At 38.4% G+C, this 22,686-nt stretch overlaps 1 protein-coding gene across 1 annotated transcript in view; it reads left to right on the top strand.

Annotated features, from left to right (window-relative positions):
• CFAP69 (cilia and flagella associated protein 69) overlaps positions 1–19,769 on the top strand; it is a 69,421-nt gene extending 49,652 nt beyond the window's left edge. The window contains 11 exon segments of the mRNA XM_049768902.1: positions 6,227–6,248; positions 6,250–6,309; positions 8,210–8,230; positions 8,232–8,405; positions 8,788–8,794; positions 9,561–9,692; positions 11,452–11,528; positions 13,329–13,526; positions 14,578–14,664; positions 16,741–16,845; positions 19,312–19,769. Of these exon segments, the coding sequence (XP_049624859.1) occupies positions 6,227–6,248; positions 6,250–6,309; positions 8,210–8,230; positions 8,232–8,405; positions 8,788–8,794; positions 9,561–9,692; positions 11,452–11,528; positions 13,329–13,526; positions 14,578–14,664; positions 16,741–16,845; positions 19,312–19,482 (1,054 nt within the window). The 3' untranslated portion in view covers positions 19,483–19,769.
• The last annotated feature ends 2,917 nt before the right edge of the window (positions 19,770–22,686 follow it).

The raw sequence follows: 22,686 nt of genomic DNA, 5'->3' as shown, positions 1-22,686 counted from the left end.
TTTGTACCTGTTTCATTTGTCTAGTCTGTAAAAGACTGAAACCTTGTGGCCAGAGAGATAACACTGTGGGGTAAAGTATTTGCCTTGCATGCACACCGACCTGGATCAATCCCCCAGCATCCCATATGGTCACCCCAGGGACTGCCAGGAGTGATTTCTGAGCATGGAGCCCAGAAGTAACTCCTGAGTGTTGCTGGGTGTGGCCCAAAAATAACAAAACCCTGAATTCTCTACTATCTTATACAGTATTCTTAGCCTGAATATATTAGATTAATGTCTCATTTCATTTTTAGTACAGGAGTAAAAAAAATCAATAGATTGAGTTTTCTTAACATTTCTGCAATTTGGTCTTGGAGAAAATGATTGACTCATATATTATACTTAAACAAATTTATTTTGTTTTATTTGGAAGGAATTTCTGAGAGCCAGCCATAAGGCACCATGAGTGAATGGTCAGATGCTTAAAGAGTTTGTCTTGCCTTTTAAAGAAGGCCTTCTTCATTTCTTCTTCAAAAACTGGTTTTGAGGCTATGAGTTTCTTTTTTTTTTTTGGTTTTGGGCCACACCCGGCGGTGCTCAGGGGTTACTCCCTGGCTGTCTGCTCAGAAATAGCTCCCTGGCAGGCATTTTTGGGAGTTGGGGGACCATATAGGCTGTGGATCAAACCTAGGTTGGCCACATGCAAATTTCCTACCCATTGTACTATTTCTCTGAGCCTAAGGACATCGCTTCTTTTTTTTTTTTTTTTTTTTTGGTTTTTGGGTCACATCCGGCGTTGCTCAGTGGTTAATCCTGGCTGTCTGCTCAGAAATAGCTCCTGGCAGGCACAGGGGACCTTATGGGGACACCGGGATTCGAACCAACCACCTTTGGTCCTTGGATTGGCTGCTTGCAAGGCAAACGCCGCTCGTGCTATCTCTCCGGGCCCTGAGGCTATGAGTTTTCTTAAGCTGTTGCCTGTCCCTAAAACTCTGTATTGTTCCTTCAAATCAGAACGATAATTTAGCTGGATAGAATATTCTTGGTGATGTGTTGATTTTATTGAATTTTTGTAGTCATTTTTCTTCTAGCTTATAGAATCTCATCTAGTAAACTATTATGAGTTTTTTATGGGATTTCCTTTGCATGTAAGTCTTTTTTTTTTTTTTTTTTTTTTTTTTTTTTTTTTTTGATCTTGCTGCTTTCAAAATTCTCATCTAGTAAACTATTATGAGTTTTATGGGATTTCCTTTGCATGTAAGTCCTTTTTTTTTTTTTTTTTGATCTTGCTGCTTTCAAAATTCTATGTCTTTAGATATTGAGCACAATGGTCTTGGAGACTTCCTATTTGAGTCTGTTCTGCTGGAATGCTTTATGCTTCTTGAATCTCAGTGTCTTGTATTCCTCAACTCTGGGAATTTTTGATCTATAATTTAACTACTGTTTGTTCATCCAAGTTTATTTTCATGTTCTTCAGGGATTCTGTTCCTCGTGAACTCATGCCATAGCCCATAGTTCTTTGGTGTGCTATTCATTTCTTTTCAGTCATTTTTGTTACCTTTCTTTTTTTAGGGGGGTGGGTGAGCCACACCCGATGACCCCTCAGGGATTACTCCTGGCTATGCGTTCAGAGGTTGCTCCTGGCTTGGGGGACATATGGGATGCTGGGGGGATTGAACCGTGAGTTCGTCCTAGGCTAGCGCGGGCAAGGCAGATGCCTTTACAAGCCACCACTCTGTCCCCTTACCTTCTGTTATCTAGTGATATTCAAAACTTCATCTCATCTTGGAGCACTTTGGTATTTTTTCAGTTTCTGTTATACTGCTACTCAGAGCTAGTATTAAGTGGTTGTTGTAGTTTTTTCTTTTAAACAGCATCTGCTATACACAAACCTCTTCATTTCTGCTTATTAGTTTTTGCATTCTGTTTTCATAATTTTGGGGTTTTTTTATTTGTTTGTTTTTTGGTTTTGGGTCACACCCGGCAGCATTCGGGGGCTACTCCTGGCTCCACGCTCAGAAATCGCTCCTGGCAGGCTCAGGAGACCATATGGGATGCCGGGGATTCAAACTAATTGACCTTCTGCATGAAAGGCAACGCCTTACCATCCATGCTATCTCTCCGGTCGCTGTTTTCATAAATTTTTTATGCTTTGTTAACACGACCTGGTATTGTTGTTTCTTTCAGCTCATCAAAGTCATTTTGTGAGGGTTTTCTGAGCTGATTGGTGCTGATCTAGCCTTCTGTGTTACCGTTGTTTCTTGTTGAAACTCAATGGGCTTTTTTTAGGTGCATTTCCTCTTGGGGTTTGCTGTGCTTTCTGCTATGCTGAGGGTATTATCTTTGTTGATAGCTCCTCTGGGACTCTGATGAATAACTCTTTCCTTCCTTTCCAGTATTCATCCAATGAAAGAAGTATTACTGTGAAGAATGTGAATTTTTGTATATTTGAAGAGCACATGTTTTAATTTGGAGTTCACTTCATCAATATGTTGATAAAATATGGATAAATGCTTCTGGTGCTGTATCCTAAAACAATTTGTCTTTTCAAAATTACAAAGATATTCCTGTTTTTAATACAATATTTATCATTTTAGTTTTATATTATAAAATGTAAATTATGATTCACATGGCTCCTGTATATCACACGAATACTTTGCAAAAAAAACACATACAAAGCATAACTGATGGTCTGCTTTCTTATACATGGATATTCAATTTTTCCAGCATTTTTTGTAGAACAGGACTTATCCCTTCTGGAGCTGCCCTTTGTACTTTATTGAAGTTCATCTGCCTATGTATGATTGGATAATTTCGTATACTGTTCTATTACACAGATGTATTCCACTGGTCTTACACTGATATCGTATATTAATAAACAAATTGTGTATCAGAAAGTCTTGGCTCTTCAACTTTATAGCTGTTTTTGTTATTCCACTTACAGGTATTTTCCTTTCTGCATATATTTTAGAAACATCTTGCCAAGTAAAAAAGAAAGAAAAAGGGTCTCATAAAGACTTTTGTCCGTGAGATATAACATGTTTACTAACAACAGAATGGTTTCAATCTGTGTGTGTGTGTGTGTGTGGTATTGAGAATGGAACCCACATACATGGTAGAAGAGCTCTAGCTCTACCCCCATCCCTAGATGTAGTGCTTCATTTAATATTCATTGTCTGAATGAATTATATTTACTACCCGTTAGTAAACATCCCTTGTGTATTTCTTCTACTTCCTGATGCCTTTACAAGGCTCATCTATCAGTTCTAAACAGTTTTATAAGAGTGTCTACAATCATCGCATTCAAGTTTATTTTGTTTTACAAGGATACTTTAACAAACACATGCAGGAGTTGAGGCACTTGCTTTGCCTAAGGCGGACCCTTAACTGCACCACATATAGTCCCTACCTCCTCCCCTACCACCACCCATGCACTACTACATATAGCCCCCAACAGAGTAGTCCCTGAGCACACTGGATGTGGCCCCTATATTCAGTCCCTGAAAAAGTCACTTTTACTTCTTCTTTTCCATCTTAAATGAATGCTTTTCTTTTTTCTTACTGAACTTCATTGGTTAAAAGAGAGGATTAAAGCAGCCAGCCTTGCCTGTTCTGGACTCGGGAAACAGCAGTTTTTTTTTTTTAAGAGTATTTTAATTTTTTATTATAACACCATGATTTACCGAGTTGTTATGCATTAAATGTTCAAACACCAATCCCACCACCAGTGTGACCTTCCCTTCACCAGTGTCTCTAATTTCCCACCTACAACTATAGCCTGCCTCCTTACACAAATTTACTTCATATTGTTTGTTTGTTGCAATATAAAAGCAAAAGGAATTATCAAAACTTAAATCAACAAGGGTTGATTTGAAATAATTGTTATATCTCACAACAGTGTTGCTAAAATCAGTGTCTGAGGATTTACTGGGCTGTGCTTGATGCTAGTTGAGTCATCAGTGTGACTGTTTAGACTTACTGAGCTTGGTAGATTACTGTGTAACTTTCCCATCAGATTTCTTGTGACACTACTGTGCTGACAGTGCTATAAACTTTTGAGGCAAACAACTTCACTGTCAATTTCAGTTTTATAAATTTTAATCTACTTAATTATAAATCTATAAATTTAGATTTATAAATATGAAACAAATGTTGTGGTTTAGCAATGTAATAAGATTAAGTTTCAGAGCTATGCCATTTCTTTCAAGTGTAGGATGTGGTGCTGGGTTGCTATGGTTCAAGCAGAAAAGGAAATCTAAGCCACTGTGGCCCCCTCCTGGGAAAATCTGGGAGCCATTATTTTCTTTTTTTCCATGTTTTTTTTTTGGGGGGGTGGCCCCACACTCGGCAGTGCTCAGGGGTTTCTCCTGGTTGTGCACTCAGAAATTGCCCCTGGCAAGCATGGGGGATCATATGGGATGCCGGGGATTTGAACTACTGTCTTTCTGCATGCAAGGCAAAACCTTATCTCCATGCTAATTCTCCAGCCCCAAAGGTCCTCTTCTGATTCTAATCTCCTTTGAGTTGGGATGCAGAATGAGCATAAGGTTGTCAGATGTTCCCTGGGCTGCTGCCTTGATTGATTGCAAAGCTGTTTCAGTCATTGTGAATTTTGATGAGAAACTATGGCTTTAGGTGATATGGAGTTGAGCCTATTGAAATAGCAAAGGTCAGAGGTTAGTCTCACCTGGTAATATGTGGCAGTGAGCAGAGGTTCAGTAGTTGTGAATGTGGGCCCATTCAGTTATTAATAATTGAATTATTGGGGCCGGGCGGTGGCGCTGGAGGTAAGGTGCCTGCCTTGCCTGCACTAGCCTAGGACGGACCTCGGTTCGATCCCCGGCGTCCCATATGGTCCCCCAAGAAGCCAGGAGCAACTTCTGAGCGCATAGCCAGGAGTAACCCCTGAGTGTCACAGGGTGTGGCCCAAAAACCAAAAAAAAAAAAAAAAAAAAAAAAAAAAAATAATTGAATTATTAATAATTAAATAATAGCCATATTGAATAGAAAATTGGCACTGTGTTATTGATAATGAAATAATAGTCATATTGAATAGAAAATTGGCACAGGAAGTAGGATTGCAGTAACTGAAAATAGAAAATAGATGAACCAGCAACAAAAACTACCAACTTGTTTAGCTCATATTTATTAATTCTCACTCTGAAAAGCAATGAAAAATAACCTTGGAAGAACTTAAGTCCCTCACTCCAAATAAAGAATCCGGGAGTTTATTTACATATATATAGTTTAGTGACCATAACCAACCATGCTCAATCGCTGACTCTGCATTCAGGGATCATCCATGGTGGGCTCGAGGGACCATATGGGGTGCCAGAAGTCACACCTAGATCAACTGTGTACTAAAGTAAATGTCCTATTCCACTATATGATAACTTTGTCCCCGGAATCAGCACTTAGGTAATTCCAACAGCAAAATGAGGTGTCAAAAATTATCCAATATTGGGCCGGGTAGGTGGCGCTGGAGGTAAGGTGTCTGCCTTGCAAGCGCTAGCCAAGGAAGGGACCGCGGTTCGATCCCCCGCGTCCCATATGGTCCCCCCAAGCCAGGGGCGATTTCTGAACACATAGCCCAGAGTAACCCCTGAGCGTCAAACGGGTGTGGGCCCCAAAAAAAAATGTATCCAATATTTGGAGCACATTGAAAGAGCAACCATGCATGACTAAGTCCTGAAGAACCAGTTGATGAGATTAACTAGGAAGAGACTTAAAAGTAGTACTGTAATTAAGATTTTATCAAGACTGAGACTAGGTCAGCAAAAGAGTATTTGAGATTCTTGGATTCATTTTCCAGCCACCAGCAAAACAAACAAAAGATTAATTGTAATTATCATCATGAAGGAAATTAATATTGAGTCTTCAGAAAAATAGGCAATTATATAAAAGAATATTGGTTTAAAAATTATTAAAATTTGAAATTAAACTAAACAATATACTCAAGGTTCATTTTAAAAGAAAATTACTTTAGTGCTCAAGCGATAGGCACAGTGGGGTAAGGATGGGTTCAATCCCCAGGCAGCCCATATTGTCTCAAAGGCCTGCCAGGAGCAATTGCTGAGGCGTGGAGCCAGGAGTAATCCCCTGAGCACTGCCATGTGTGGCCCCCCCCCCAGATGAGAGTAAAATTGCTTTGATTTTATAAGGAGAAAAAATTGTCTTTAAGTGTGCTTTTAATTGAAATAACTCACAAATAAATTCTTATTAAAATAATATTTCCTTTTCATTTAAGGTGCTGCATTTTGGGATGTTATTCCCTCAGAGGATTACTTTCTTGAAAAGGAAGGCATTTTTCTTATTTTGGACTTACTGGCAGTAAGTAGGATTACAACAATTGTTCAGAAAAGAGTTTATTTCTAATATTTGTCCCTGATTACCCTCTTCTAAATAGAATATTAGCATAGAAACCATTCTGTGATTAGAATTGTTCAGAGTGTTTGGTTTTTTGTTTGTTGTTTTTTTTGGTTTTTTGGTTTTTTGGGCCACACCTTGCGGTGCTCAGGGGTTACTCATGGCTGTCTGCTAAAAAATAAGCTCCTGTCAAGGCACGGGGGACCATATAGGGACACCGGGATTCTGAACCAACCACCTTTGGGTGGCTGGATCGTGCTGGGCTTGCAAGGCAATACCGCCGCTCTGCTATCCGTCTCTGGGACCCTCAAGGTGTTTGTTTTAAAGAAAACTTCTGCAGTATTAATAGGAACATCAGTATGTTCACAATGTCTAAAATATTTCACTAATGAATAAATGTTTTCTTACCCAAAGTGTTCCAAATGTAACAGATTATTGTTAGATGGTTAGTTTTATTTTCCATCAACCTTGTAAGTGCAACCATTTTTGAAGTCTAGACTTACCCTCAAACCCTAGGTTATTTATTAATAACTTTTACCTTTTTTGTACTAAAGAACTGCAACAGACAAAATAATGATCAGCACTTTTATCTTTTTTTGGGAGGGGGGTTATTCATGGCTCTTCACAGAGGAATCACTTTGGGCTACTTGGTGGACAATTTGGGATGCTGGGTATTGAAGCCGGGTTGGCCAGATGCAATGCAAGCACCTTACCTACTGCACTATCCCTCCAGCCCCCAAAATCAGCACTTTTAAAGAACAATATACAGTTCATAGATAATGCAAAAAATAGTGTATGCTATAGGCCACAATTTTACAGAATGATCAGGAAAGAGAATAAGAAGCATCCAGTAAAAACAGTTACATCTAGCAGCTGTGAAGCCAGCAAAAATCCTCAATCTTCAAAGTCACTTCCTACTTGTTTTAAGTCTAAGTGGTTGTATCATAGTTACTGTTATAAAAAAAAAGTATAGTTTTATTTTATTAAAACTTTGAGAGATATTCTAGCCCAGAGTTCTAGCTAGGTCACTACTTGTGATAGCTGTCATTCTTTCTTTTATTAACAGAATAATTTACCTTGATTTAGTTAAATCTACTGTTATTTGTGCCCCCTCATCTCTCTGAAGGAAAGTGGCTTAGTACTAAAGATGAGAGAAAATTCAGGAAGTATAAAACATAACAAAAATAAGTAAATAATGTAAAATAATAACCCACTTTGATAAAAAAGGAAAGAGTCATAACCAGAAACCCAGAGAAAGTTCAGATAATTGGGCTTGATACAGAACACAGTAATATAGCTCTGTTAAGGCAGTCCTAAATGATGTATTGATCAATATATTTCTCTGACTAGAATACTAGCATGCCCATAGGCTCATGATGATAGGTTAGAAGATGAAAGTCGCAAAATGAATCTGTCATGTTTTCCTGAAATTTTGCTTTACTCAAATATTTATAAGGTTTTTTTATTAGGCACATATATAGTAAATAATTAAACCATATGTTTATTTGAAAATTATATATAAAACTTCAAAGACATTAACCATAGTGTTTCACATAGCCTTTCATTAGCATTTCTTGATGTAAAAGCATAAGGAAGACTAGTAGGTCTTTCACAGAGCTTATGCTGGGCTCAGTATGACTGTAACCTCAATCCTTTTTAGTTCCGATTGCTTACCTAATTTCCTAATTAAACTGTGTATTTATTTTAATAGGAAATTATGTACAAATGAGGTCCCTTCAGTATCTAATTTTATGACAAATTATTTTAGAAGAAACTTACTAGGTTAATTGTTTCTCCTTTTTTAAGGCATTGATTCTTAATACTATATGCTTCTTTTTTCCTTTTTTTGTTTCACTTGCAAAAGTTGAACCAAAAAAAATTCTGTATATCTAATACTTGGAATAATGGTTGAATTTTGTGATAATCCTAAAACTAACAAGCTCACGTCAAAGCTTGGGAGAGGAAAGAAGGATCTAACAGCTGCTAGTCTTTTAATTAAATTATGGAGAAAGGAAGAAAAAGAACTAGGAGTAAAACGTGATAAATATGGAAAGATCATTGTAAGTATATTTAATTTGTGTTTTGGTTTTTGGGTCATAACCAGTTATGCTCTAGTTTTACTCCTGGCTGTTACCACTCAGAATTAATCATGGCGAAGTACGCTCAGGAACCATGCTGGGGTGCAGGATCAAACTTGGGAAGGCTTGCAAGGTAAGGCAAGTGCCCTCCCTACCACTGGTACTATCACTCCATCAATATATTTTGTAGTTAATTGTTAGAAAAGAGAAATAGATGGCATATTTTTGAAGAGATTTTTTCCATGTTATTAGGAAGCTTTGGGCACTGTCACCTCTTAAATATTTTATCGTGTAAAATATTGTGAAATTTTGCAGAATTACTATAATTCTTAATGATTGAAAAACCAAGTAAATTAGGTAATAGGATTGTAGTTTTAGAGAATATTTTTCAGGAGGGTGAATTTTAGCTATAACTGAGGAAAACTAACTCAATTTTTTTTTAAAAAAAAAAGCTTTTTTGTGTTACCTGTCTTCATAACTAGATTCAAGTACTATTTATTTACCAATCAAATTTGGAACATACTTAAGAATTCTTCAAAACCATTTTATAGTGTTTTTTCATATTTCAATAATTCACAGTTTATACGATTATTTTTGTTTGTTCATGGGTCACACCTTGCAGTGCTTAGGAATTATTCCTGGCTCTGCAGGAATAATTTACTCAGGATTTACTCTTGGCAAAATTGGGGAACCGTATAGGATACCAAAGGATTGAACCCAACTTGACTGTGTGTAAGGCAAATGCCTTACCCACTGTACTATCTCTCTGGCCCTAATTTATATAGGATAAATTTTCTAAATAAAAAGAAGTGAAATAGGTCCAGAACAATAGCACAGCGATTAGAGCATTTGCCTTGCACAGGGCCATCTTGGGTTCAATCCCCAGCATCCCGTATAGTCCCCCTAGCCTACCAGGAGTGATTCCTGAGTGCAGAGCCAGAAGTAACCCTTGAGCACTGCTGGATGTAGCCCCAAAACAAACAAACAAAAGTAGGCATATGTGTGTGTGTATACAAGTCACTATTTTTACTTTAATGTATTTTAATAATGTCTAGAATAAAATCCTAAAATTAATTTAATCTACTATTTTATCTATTCCTCTCACATTTCATGGTATTAAATTGATAAGATACGAAGGAAACCTCATGTTTACCAGTTTTCAAGAAGAACAGAAACTCATGCCTCTGCCAGCTAATTGCCCCACTTTAGCTGTAATGGATGTTGCGGAGAATATAAGAGCAAAAATATATGCTGTGCTGGGAAAACTAGGTAAGAAATTATTTGAAATTTTTTCAAAAATCCTCTTCATTGCAGAATATATGTTATTTTGCCTTGAAGTTCATTTCACTATGAACAAAAGTTCCTTTATACACATAAATGCTCATTACATATGAGGTCAATTTGCCACTACAGTGAAATTAAAATCTCTTGGGCTGGGCCAGTGAGGTGCGCTAGAGGTAAGGTGTCAGCCTTGCAAGCGCTTGCCAAGGAAGGACTGCGGATCGATCCCGGGCGTCCCATATGGTCCACCCCAAGCCAGGGGGCAATTTCTGAGTGCTTAGCCAGGAGTAAACCCCTGAGCATCAAACGGGTGTGCCCCCCCCCAAAAAAAAATGCTCTTGGGCTGGAATGATGGTACAGCAGAGAGGGTGTTTTGTCTTGCATCCACCTAAACTCTGGTTTTGATCCCTGGCATTCCATATGTCCCCTGAGTCCATCAGGGAGGTGATCTCATATCTAGGAATAGCCTCTGACTACCACCATGGTGTGGCTCCAAAACAAACAAAAATAAAATCTGTGGTTTTGGGGACCCAAACATTAATAGTTTTTTGAAGTTTTCCACCAAGGAAATTTCAAACTGGGGTTCTTGCAAAATATTTTGCAAAATATTCGCTCTGGGGCCGGAGAGTTAGCATGGAGGTAAGGCATTTGCCTTGCTTGCAGAAGGACGGTGGTTTGAATCCCGGCTTCCCATATGATCCTCTGAACCTGCCAGGAGCGATTTTTGAGCATAGAGCCAGGAGTAACCCCCGAGCATTGCCAGGTATGACCCAAAAACCAAAAAAAAAAAATTTTTTTTTTTGCTCTGGTATTTGTGCCATCTCTCCATCTCTAAACATAAAAGGGGGTTTTGTTCTGGTTATTTGGTTTTGGGGCCACACCCAGTGGTGCTCATGGTTTATTCCTGACATCTGCAGTAAAGGAATAAAGTGTACACAGTTAAGTGCAGAAAAGTAAAGTACTCCTGATAGTACTTAGGGGCCCCTAACGGATGCTGGGGATCAAACCCAAATTAACTGTATGCAAAGCAAGTACCCTACCCATTTGATTCCTCCAGCCCCTAAACCTAACTTTTTCTTGGGAGCGGGCCATATAGGCGGCGCTCAGGAGTTACTCCTGGCTCTGTGCTCAGAAATTTGCTCCTGGAGGCACAGGGGACCATATGGGGTGCCAGGATTTGAACCAACGTTGGTCCTAGGGTTTGCTGCTTGCAAAGCAAACACCCTACCGCTGTGCTATCTCTCCGGCCCCTAAACCTGACTCTATTTTTTTTGTTTTTGTTTGTTGTTTGTTTGTTTGTTTTTTGGTTTTTGGGTCACACCCGCAGCGCTCAGGGCTTAACTCCTGGCTTTACGCTCAGAAATCGCTCCTAGCAGACTTAGGGGACCATATGGGATGCCGGGATTCGAAACACCATCCTTCTGCATGCAAGGCAAATGCCCTACCTCCATGCTATCTCTCCAGCCCTAAATGTGACTTTTTTAAGTCCTTTGTTTTTTCTATTAGGGAAAAAGTTCTCATATCCTCTACATCTTCTGAAAGTACTGCACAGAAATATTTTTCTTCTAATTCCTAGGAATTAGAAGAATTACAGAAATTTGTTTGGGGAGAAATATCATCAAAGTAACACTTTTATAAATTGAAAATTAAGTTAAATATAAGTTTGCATTTATTTTTATGATAGATATGTGTCTTTTGGAATCAGTTGTTTCATTAAAGTAATTCTTGCTTTATTAACTTCCTTTAGATTTTGAAAATTTACCTGGCCTATCTGCTGAAGATTTTGTCACCCTCTGTATCATACATAGATATCTTGATTTTAAAGTGAGTACCTTCCTAATAATGTTTTATTTAATTCTACTATGGCAAAAAAAAGTTATTGGGAAGTGAAAGATTTTCCCATAGCTTGTAAGCATTTATCCATGTAACTGCATATACCTTATTTTACATGTTCATCTCATCCTGTTCAAAAAAAACATTAGCTGACTTTTTCATTGGATAAGATTATTATTTTATATAAAAAGATGAATATAGCTGGTATAGAATTATTTAGAAGCCTAGCTGTTTAAAATATAATTTTCCTTCTTAAGACGATTAGAAACTAGAATTAAATTATTCATTTATAAAAATATTTTATTAGGGCCTGGAGAGATAGCACAGCGGCGTTTGCCTTGCAAGCAGCCGATCCAGGACCAAAGGTGGTTGGTTCGAATCCCGGTGTCCCATATGGTCCCCCCATGCCTGCCAGGAGCTATTTCTGAGCAGACAGCCATGAGTAACCCCTGAGCACACCGGGTGTGGGCCCAAAAACAAAAACAAAAACAAAACAAAACAAAAAAAAATTCTTATTAATGTGTTATTTTTAGTACTTTATGTGATAATTAACAATAAGTTGAAGAATATTATCTTGCTTACCTTGCTTTGTTATATTTTTATTGCTAAATAAATGTTTTAGAAGTCTTAGGCAAATTTTTAAGTAAAATTACCATAATAATATTTGAACATTATAAGTAACTGAACCTCTATTTTCAAATGAAAAGAAAGCTGAGGGATTTTGTTGTTTTTTGTTGTTGTTTATTGTTGGGTTTTTTTGGTTGTCGGGGTCACATTCAGTAGTGCTCAAGTGTTACTCCTGGCTCTGAACTCTGGGCTCACTCCTGTAGTGCTCGGGGGAGATTATCCATATAATCTGGGGATTGAACCCAGGTCAACTGTATGAATCACAAGAGCCCTATCAGCTGAAATAATACTCTGTCCCAAAATCTGAGTTTTAACTCTAACCTGAATATGTGATTTTTATCTAAAGCTCAGCAAACCAGGCTCAAATAAAACCAGAGTCATGAGCTTAAGGTTCAGTTTTAACTTTATTAGGTGAGGGACGAATTTTCCATTTCCCCAGGGTAGTAGAGTTCTAGGATCTCAGGAATCCCTGTGTTCATTGTTCTACAAATCTCAGCTTGAAATTCTCTCAGTACAAGGATTTTAGGGGAGGAAAATCTCAGTATTTCAGGATGATGGGGACTAAAGCAGCATTTTCTGCATCTGTGAAAATATACCCAAAATTAAAAGAGAATAATAAGACACTTAGGGGCCAGCATGATGGCGCTAGATGTGAGGTGTCTGCCTTGCCAGCGCTAGCCTAGGATGGACCATGGTTCGATCCCCTGTGTCCCACATAGTCCCCCCAAGCCAGGAGCGACTTCTGAGCGCATAGCCAAGAGTAACCCCTGAGCGTCAACGGATGTGGCCCAAAAACCAAAAAAATAAAAAATAAAAAAATAATAATAATAAGACACTTTATTATAACTGGATGTTGATCATGGAACCTCATCCATTGAAGAGTTTATCATTATGAAAATTTAATAAATTACTTCTGAGTAACTATTGTCCCCAAATCATTCCTTGTGCACTGAATTTATTCCTAAGTATAAGGTAGAGCTAACTATTTTGTTACACATTTTTGGAGCAATCATTTAAATACTGGATTACCTAATGATGTATCCTTTGTTTTAGTAAATTTATTGTAGGGAAAGTTGATCCTAAGGATAAATATGCAAACCAGTTACCTGAAAATGTAAATCCTGACCCCTAACAACTTATAATACTTAAATTTTGACATAACAGATTGGAGAAATATGGAATGAAATATATGAAGAAATACAATTAGAAAAGTTCCGACCAGTCACTACAGATAGAAAACTTTTGGAGTCCATTACAACGGCATCAGAAAATATTGGCAAGATGGTTGCTGCTTTGCAAAGTGAAATGATTGAAAGCCAGGCTCGCCAAGATATACAGAATGAACAAAAAGTATATTCAAAAGTAAGCCACACATACCATTAAGACATAATAGAATTTCACTATAAGAACTAACTGCAGTTACTCATAGGATATATTTGCCTTCATTGTAAATGCTTCAGCATTTTAGGGTTTTTTTAGTGGTAGTGGTGGGGTGGGTACTCCTGCAATATTCAGAGATCACTCCCGGGGGTGCTAGGGGGACCATATGGGATGTCAGGTATTGAACTCAGATCATCTGCATGCAAGGCAATCAAATGTACTGTCTCTCTAGCCCCATTTAGAATTATCTTGTAGTTTTCTCTTACAGTTATTCAGTGTCTTGCTGCAGTTTTTTTAAGAAGTCACAGAATTCAGAGTTTGAGATTCAACTCCTGTGTTCAATAGTAATAGTTTAGTAATTCAAAAGGCAGACATCTGCTATGTTGCCTAGAGATTATTGCTCTTGTTAATTTGTTAGAACTTTGACCTTACTTTGTAGCAGTTATTGCTTAATATTCCTATGTACATGATTTACATTTGATAATGTATAACAAAACTATAAGGGGCATGTGCTCAGCTTTTATATTTTGTGTCTAGTCTGTTGAGAATAATCTTTGCTGTTGTTTCTAGTTGCCTCTCTAGAATTGATTACCACAGCAAATGCGACACCATCACAAAGTGCCTTGTCTTGCTTAAACTATTACCATTGGTAACAGAAAATTTATTTTCTCCTGTGAATGTACCTATTGAGTCATTTTTATAGCTTGTTTTGGATTATAGTCAGTCTTGTAGAGGTTTATTGTTTATAATATTTATGTGTTTGTAACAACTGTTTTATATTGCATTTCATGAGGAGAAATTCAGACCATAATTATATATTGAAAGAAGTATTTTCTGCCCTATTTTAAATTTTTTCTTAAGTTTTCAACTCTATAGATTGCAAGTTCTTTTGCTGTATAGCCTTAAAATTTACCTTGGTAAAACTAGATCTTCCTTCCCAAAAAGATGGAGGGACAGGAGATGGGAGATGGTTTCAACTCCTTTGGGAGTCTGTGACAGAAACTGGAACTCTTAAATAACTTTCTGATTTCAGATACATGCCACACATAAGCAACGAGAATTAGCCAACAAATCATGGGAAAATTTCGTGGCTAGAACATCAAATGCTAAAACTTTAAAGGTATTTATTTATTTATTTATTGATTGATTGATTGTGGGGTCAAATCTACGGGTGCTCAGGGGTTACTCTTGGCTCTGCACTCAGAAATTGCCCCTGGCAGGCTCAGGGAACCATATGGGATGCTGGGATTCGAACCACCATTTGTCCTGGGTCAGCTGTGTGCAAGACAAATGCCCTAATGCTGTGCTCTCACTCCGATCCCATATTTATTTATTTATTTTAAGTACCATGATATTCATAGCTAAAAGCCCTCTTTCTGATTTTTTGTTTTTAGGGAAAAATACTCATCCACCTTTTCCTGGTTTTTGTTGTTATATTTCACTTTCTGTACGTTCCTTACTCTGTGAGAAAAACCTCATAGGTAATGTAGCATAGCCAGCAATAGGCTTTTAGATACAAAGCCATCCTGGGTTTCATTTGATTTAGCACTGGGGACCAAGAACGGCGTTCCTAACCTGTAAAATGATGATGATAGTTAATCAGGAAAATCAGAAGAAATGTACTCCTACTTTTCATTCTGATTTTTCTTTTTTTGTTTTTGTTTTTGGGCCATACCCGGCTGTGCTCAGGAGTTACTCCTGGCTATTTGCTCAGAAATAACTCCTAGCAGGCACGGGGGACCATATGGGATGCCAGGATTCGAACCAACCACCTTAGGTCCTGGACTGGCTGCTTGCAAGGCAAACATCGCTGTGCTATCTCTCCGGCCCCATCATTCTGATTTTTCTTACTGATTCTTTTTTTTAAGAAGCAGTGTGAAGGTCATAAAAAGAATGTTAGCCACATACATTCTCCCACAGTGTTGCTCTTCATGTCCACCAGAAAGAATCTATTAAAGCTATTAGGGGGAGGGCTTAAACATACTTTTGCAGAAATATGGTAAGCTGTTTTAGCTAGATGCTAGAAAGTAAGCTAAAACATTATAATGTTTTTTGTTCAATTATAATAATGTGAGTTGCATCATTATTTCTATTTCTTTACATACTTTGGATATATTTTATGTAATATTATAATTCTCCCTCTAGAGGAAATTTTTTTTGGCACACTGTGGTTGTTCAGGGCTCTGCATTCAGGGATCACTCCTGGCAAAACTTGAGAGGCCAATTATGGTGCCATGAATTGAACCTTGGCTTTCCTCATACAAATCAACTAACTGCCCTACCCACTGTACCATCACTGCAGTCCTTCTAAAGGAAAAAGTTAAATGTTAAATTAATGCATAAAAATAGTTAATGACGGGGCCGGCGAGGTGGCGCTAGAGGTAAGGTGTCTGCCTTGCAAGCGTTAGCCAAGAAACGGACCACGGTTCAATCTCCCGGCGTCCCATATGGTCCCCCAAGCCAGGGGCGATTTCTGAGCACTTAGCCAGGAGTAACCCCTGAGCATCAAGCGGGTATGGCCCAAAAAACCAAAAAAAAAAAAAAAAAAAAAGGAAAAATAGTTAATGATATTGAAAAATGGCAAAAATAGTAAAAACACTCAGGTCATGTGTTTTTTTCTTCTCACCAAAATTTTTTTCTCAAGTTTACTTACAAATTAGCCAGTCCATTAAGAATATAAATAAAAATCATCCCTTTCCATGCAGACCATTTGATGTCCCACATTTCACCTGTTCTAGTACTTTAAATATTGCTTAAGCACAAAAAAGTATGACATAATATTCTGGATATGTACAATATTTAACAACAGATTATATGACATTATTCTGGATATGTGAAACATTTAGGCATATTGAATTAATATTTAATTTATGCAAAATATTTTGAAAATATCACCAGATTAAATTTAGTATCCTATTAAATGATGTGTCAAAAAATTTGAACCATCTTTATTTTTTGGCTAAATATCCATAAGTTTGTAAATTTCTACATTTTCAGATGATAGGTATCTTCTGCAGTATATGAAAGACCTAACATACTAATAAGTCTCTTAACCAGGTAAGTAAATGCAAAGTATAGTATTACCTAATAAAGCATAGGCCACACCAATTAAATGTGCTTTATACACTTCAATATAAATACTGTAGCTAATATTTTCATAGTGATTAATATTATTTTCTAATTTAACAATCTTTAGAAAGCAAAAAGACTCCAGGAAAAAGCTATAGAATCTTCTAGATACAATGAACGCCCCCCAAATGCAATATTTCATCGGACAGATATTAAAGGTCTTAATACCACGGTAAGTTTTTCTCCCTAATACAGTTATTTCTGGCATTCAATGTCCCAACACCAATCCCACCACCAGTGTAATATTCCATCCACTATTGTCCCCAGTTTCTCACTCTCCCCCCCTTGGGAGGTATGAATGATTTATTTAATATTGCTTGTTACAAATAAATGGTAGTAAAATTATCAGAAAAACTTCATTAAAAGAAAATTTGTGAAATTGTTCACGTCTTACAGTGGAATCGTGTCATTGTCTGAAGGTTTACTCAGCTGTTTGTTGTTAGTTGAGCATTTTGTTGTTTTTTTTGTTTTTGTTTTTGGGCCATACCTGGTGACCTTAGAAATCGCTCCTGGCTTGGGGGATCATATGGGATACCTTGGGATCAAACTGCGGTCTGTCCTAGGCTAGTGCGGGCAAGACAGATGCATTATCGCTTGTGTCACCACTTTGGCCCCTTGTTGTTAGTTTTTTTTTTTTGTTTTTGTTTTGTTTTGGTTTGGTTTTGGGTTTTGGGTCACACCCGGTGGTGCTCAGGGGTTACTCCTGGCTTTCTGCTCAGAAACAGCTCCTGGCAGGCACAGGGGACTATATGGGACTCCGGGATTCGAACCAACCACCTTAGGTCCTGGATAGGCTGTTTGCAAGGCAAACACCGCTGTGCTATCTCTCTGGCCCCTTGTTGTTAGTTTTGATTGGGTGGGTTCTATGATAATTTCTCATCTAATTTGGTGCATTTATACTGGCCATATATATGTCCATGTAACCCAAGACTCTAAAGATCTGTGGAACTGGGATAATAGGCAGGTATGGGATAGCTGTGGTTCATGGGCATGACCTCCCTATAATGGTTTTAGGTTAATACTGAATTTAGCCCTCAAAGAAAATTATTTCCAAGGAGTTTTTTTTTTTTTTTTTGGTTTTTGGGCCACACCCGGTGACGCTCAGGGGTTACTCCTGGCTATGCGCTCAGAAGTCACTCCTGGCTTGGGGGACCATATGGGACGCCAGGGGATCGAACCGAACCGCAGTCCGTCCTAGGCTAGCGTAGGCAAGGCAGGCACCTTACCTCGAGCGCCACCGCCCGGCCCCCCAAGGAGTTTTGTGTCATATTTTCTTTTCTTTTGGGGGGCCATATTCTATGGTACATAGGCATTACTCCTGGATTTGTGCTTATGAACTGCTCCTGGCAATCCTTAAGGGACACTTGGGATATGGGAGGTTTAATCTAGGTCAACTTCATGTGAGGCAAGTGACTTCCCACTTTACTATTTCTTTGACCCCATATTTTTCTTTCAAATGTCACTCTTGGGGGCTAGTGAGATAGGACAGCTAGTAAGGAGTTTACCTGTGTGCACACAACCAGGAACCAGGTTTGATCCACAGAACCCCATATTGTCTACCAGCAATATTCTCTTGCACAACTGGGTGTGACTCAAAAACAACCAAAAATTTACATAGTTAAGTCCTACCTAAGCACCTCCATCCTTACTTGGTGCTGATTTAACTCAGACTTATACCTCTAGGATTTTCAAGAAATTGCTGTTTGCATTAGTGTGAATATACTGCTGCACTTCTCTCATAGAAAATGAGTAGTGCATCCTTTACCAACGTTCTGTATTCCTGATGTTCTCTTCTGCTTTCCACATTATTTTTCCCTGATTGCAACTCTAATATTTATTTATTTATTTATTTTGGTTTTTAGGCCACACCCATTTGATGCTCAAGGGTTACTCCTGGCTAAGTGCTCAGAAATTGCCCCTGGCTTGGGGGGACCATATGGGACGCCCGGGGATCAAACTGAGGTCCTTCCTTGGCTAGCGCTTGCAAGGCAGACACCTTACCTCTAGCGCCACCTCGCCGGCCCCGGTTGCAACTCTAATAAGCAGAAATGGAATCAAACCTAGTTTTCCTTTCTGCCATGTTTCTTTCTAGTTACTTTTCGTGTATTTTTCCCTAAAAAGCATAAGAATGAATGGGACAGCAGAGCCATAGTGCAGTTGGTAGGACATTTTCCTTGATTGCAGCTGACCCAGGTTCAATTTTTGGCACCTTAAATGGTCTCCAGTGTACTACCAAGAGTGACCCCTAAGCACAGAACACAGGAGTAAGTTCTAATCACCATTTGAAGTGACCCCAAAAATATATATATTTTTTTTTGTTTTTGTTTTTGTTTGTTTTTGTTTTTGTTTTTGTTTTTGGGCCACACCCGGTGACGCTCAGGGGTTACTCCTGGCTATGCACTCAGAAGTCGCTCCTGGCTTGGGGGACCATATGGGATGCCGGGGAATCGAACCGCGGTCCTTCCAAGGCTAGCACAGGTAAGGCAGGCACCTTACCTCCAGCGCCACCGCCCGGCCCCAACCCCAAAAATATTTTTAAAAAGAATAAATTTTGCCCTTTTGACAGTGTTGTAAATGTTAAATACATATATATGTGTGTATATATATATGTGTGTGTATGTTTTTTTTCCTTTGTTAGGTGCCTTCTGGTCAGATAGTGACAGTGGAAAGTACTCCTAACAGATTACTGGGAGGCCCTCTGGCTGATACAGATATCGCTGTTAAGAAGCTGCCTATTCGTGGAGGAGCCTTGCAAAGAGTGAAAGTAGTGAAAGCTGAAGATGAGCCAAAGAAGAATGTCTCAACATAAATACTATATTTAAAAATAAATCCTGCTTATAATTTTTTAGACAAATTATCTTTATATACAAAAGTAAAGCAAATATTTTAGAATATATGTTTTATAAGATATAAAAATAAAAGCAAATATAGTTTATTTTTAATAAAAAATTAACAGTTTAGATGAGCAATCACAATTTCTTTGGAAAGACACCAATTTTATTAGCTGAAACTGTAAAATGTGTTGTATCAGTTAATACTCTTGGTTGCATGTGAATTACTACCACTGTTTATTAAAACAAAATAAAATGCTTACTGGCTCTATATCTATGAAATCTAGAAAATATTAATACTATAAACATTGTTGAATCTAGGTACTGAACGTATGAATGGGACCTTCTATTAAGTGCCTTTATCTTAACAGTCTCTGCAACTGACTGAGCTTGGAATCCCCAACTATCCTCCACTCCCCATGGCTGTGGCCATAACTAAGTACTCTCAGCTCCTGGAGCCAGTATCAGATAACCCCACCCAACAAACATCAGTGAAGTAGAGGTCCGCTAATATTGTTATTAAAAAGATGGGGCTGGACTGATAGCACAGAAGTAAGGCGTTTGCCTTGCACACGGCTGACCTACAATGAACCCAGGTTTGATCCCCAGCATCCCATATTGTCCCAGCCTGCCAGAAGTGACTTCTGAGTGTAGAACCAGGAGTAACCCCTGAGCGCTGCTGAGTGTGGTTCACAAAAACAAGAAAAAAAAAAGAAATATATATATATATATATATATATATATATATATATACACACACACACACACACACACATATATATATATATAATCACTAGGTAACACAATTTTGCAAAATATATTCTGATCAAAGTAAAATAGATTATCTTTGTTATAGAGAACAAAGTTAATCAAGAGGTGAACAAATGAAAAGACAGATGGTCTTAACATATGCTAAGCAAACTCTAATGTTACTCTAAAGGGAAGGGAAAAGGAGATGGGGAGGGTTTTCTAGCCTTGAAAGTGGAGGTATCTAGCTAAAGAAAAGACTGATGCTATAAATATCTGTTTCTCTATGTATGAGATTTTCATAGTCTTTCTCTACTCTTATGAACTTTGCTTTCATTCAGATTATCAGATAATCGAGTTCATTCATATCTAGGCCTGAGAAAGACACAAAGCTGCCTAAATTTTAGCCAATTCTAGCATACACTGGTATTATATCACAACACACATTTTCTAGGTAGAGCACGACCACATTGGTAGAATTTGCCAAATAACTACAAATACTTCTGTGATAAGTTTGAAGCTACTTACATGATGCTATTTAATGCAGAATCAGGAATATATTATCAAAAAGAAAAGGCTCCATTTCTCCACTGACCCCACTTTCCTGATTTATTTTGGCTCCTCTAGGGATTCTCAACCCCTACTCAAATCTTTTGCTGTGAGGATAGCCAAATCTGTAGCCAGGGGAAGAATTTACAACTATTGTGGTTCTCATTTAAATGAGTTTACAGCACCGCTAGGTGTGTCCCAAAAAATCAACAACAACATAAATGAGTTTACATTTCACTTTTGACCTAACCTCACCCTGACCTAACTGCCCATTCTGTGGTCTCAGGAGTACATAGATCATATACTTCATTTAGCTCATCAGCAATCTTTGTTCTCTCTTGATTCTCTTTATTATTAATTTGTTAATGGACCCCAGGGCTCCAAAACAAGGATCTGGTGAGACAAAAGTCAAGAAGCAAATATTGATGCAGGAAATAATCCACACAGTGAAAGGTACAAGAATGGGTTCAGAAATCCAGCACTCAAGCAAGATATCCAACCACACAAGCTTTCTGCTTTTAAGAAGAAATGTAGCTTAGTGGAGGAAGACCAAAGAATGAGCGCCTGCCTTCCTCAGACCCATGCTTTTATTAACAAGACCCTACAGTGGGAGAGGAATACCACGTAGGAAATAATCTAATGATCCCATCACCAGATCACACCCTAGGGTGGAGTATGAATATTGATTAGGGTAAGACCAGTAATCCAACACTAATATACCCAACAAGACACTAGGAGGTATAATTTGATCCTCCTCTTCACAGGAAGTTCTTTGTGCAAAGATGCTATGGGAAGGGCAATTACTGAGAAGCATGAGTGAACTTGGATCTGGAAACCAAGCAATAGATAGCCATTTTCCTTTCTTTTCTTTTTATATTTTTTGTTTTGTTTTGGGTCACATACGGCAGCACTCAGGGGTTACTCCTGGCTCTCTATGCTCAGAAATCATTCCTGGCAGGCTCGGGGGATGCCAGGATTTAAACCACGGTCCTTCTGCATGCAAGAACCTTGCATGCCTTGGATCCATGACATCTCTCTGGCCCCAAATCGTCTTCCTTCCTTCCTTCCTTCCTTCCTTCCTTCCTTCCTTCCTTCCTTCCTTCCTTCCTTCCTTCCTTCCTTCCTTCCTTCCTTCCTCTCTTTCTTTCTCCCTTTCTTTTTTCTTTCTCTCTCTTCTTTCTTTCTCTCTTTCTTTCTTTCTGTTTTCTTTCTCTCTTTCTCTTTCTTTCTTTCTTTCTTTCTCTTTCTTTCTTTTTTCGTTCTCTCTCTTCTTTCTTTCTCTCTTTCTTTCTTTCTGTTTTCTCTCTCTCTTTCTTTCTTTCTTTCTTTCTTTCTTTCTTTCTTTCTTTCTTTCTTTCTTTCTTTCTTTCTTTCTTTCTTTCTTTCTTTCTTTCTTTCTTTCTTTCTTTCTTTCATTTGGGGCACACCCGGTGACACTCAAGGGTTACTCCTGGCTATCGCTCAGAAATCGTTCCTGGTTTGAGGGACCATATGGGACGCCAAGGGATCAAAGCGTGGTTCATCCTAGGCTAGCACTTGCAAGGCAGATGCCTTACCTCTAGCGCCACTACCCCAGCCCCTCTTTTCTTTCCTTCCTTCCTTCCTTCCTTCCTTCCTTCCTTCCTTCCTTCCTTCCTTCCTTCCTTCCTTCCTTCCTTCCTTCCTTCCTTCCTTCCTTGCCTTTTAGGCCACACCCATTGATGCTCAGAGGCTATGCACTCAGAAATTGCTCCTGGCTTGGGCGATCATATAGGATGCCGGTGTATTGAACTGCGGTCTGTCCTAGGTTAGCATGTGCAAGGCAAGCACCCTACCGCTTACACCAACATTCTAGCCCCTGGATAGCCATTTTCAACCGTGTCTTTTTTATTTTTTTTTTATTTATT

The sequence above is a fragment of the Suncus etruscus genome, chromosome 1 (genome assembly GCF_024139225.1).
Source record: "Suncus etruscus isolate mSunEtr1 chromosome 1, mSunEtr1.pri.cur, whole genome shotgun sequence".
Classification (NCBI taxonomy): domain Eukaryota; kingdom Metazoa; phylum Chordata; class Mammalia; order Eulipotyphla; family Soricidae; genus Suncus; species Suncus etruscus.
Note: the sequence above shows the minus strand (reverse complement) of the source record. Positions and strands in the feature narration are given on the sequence as shown.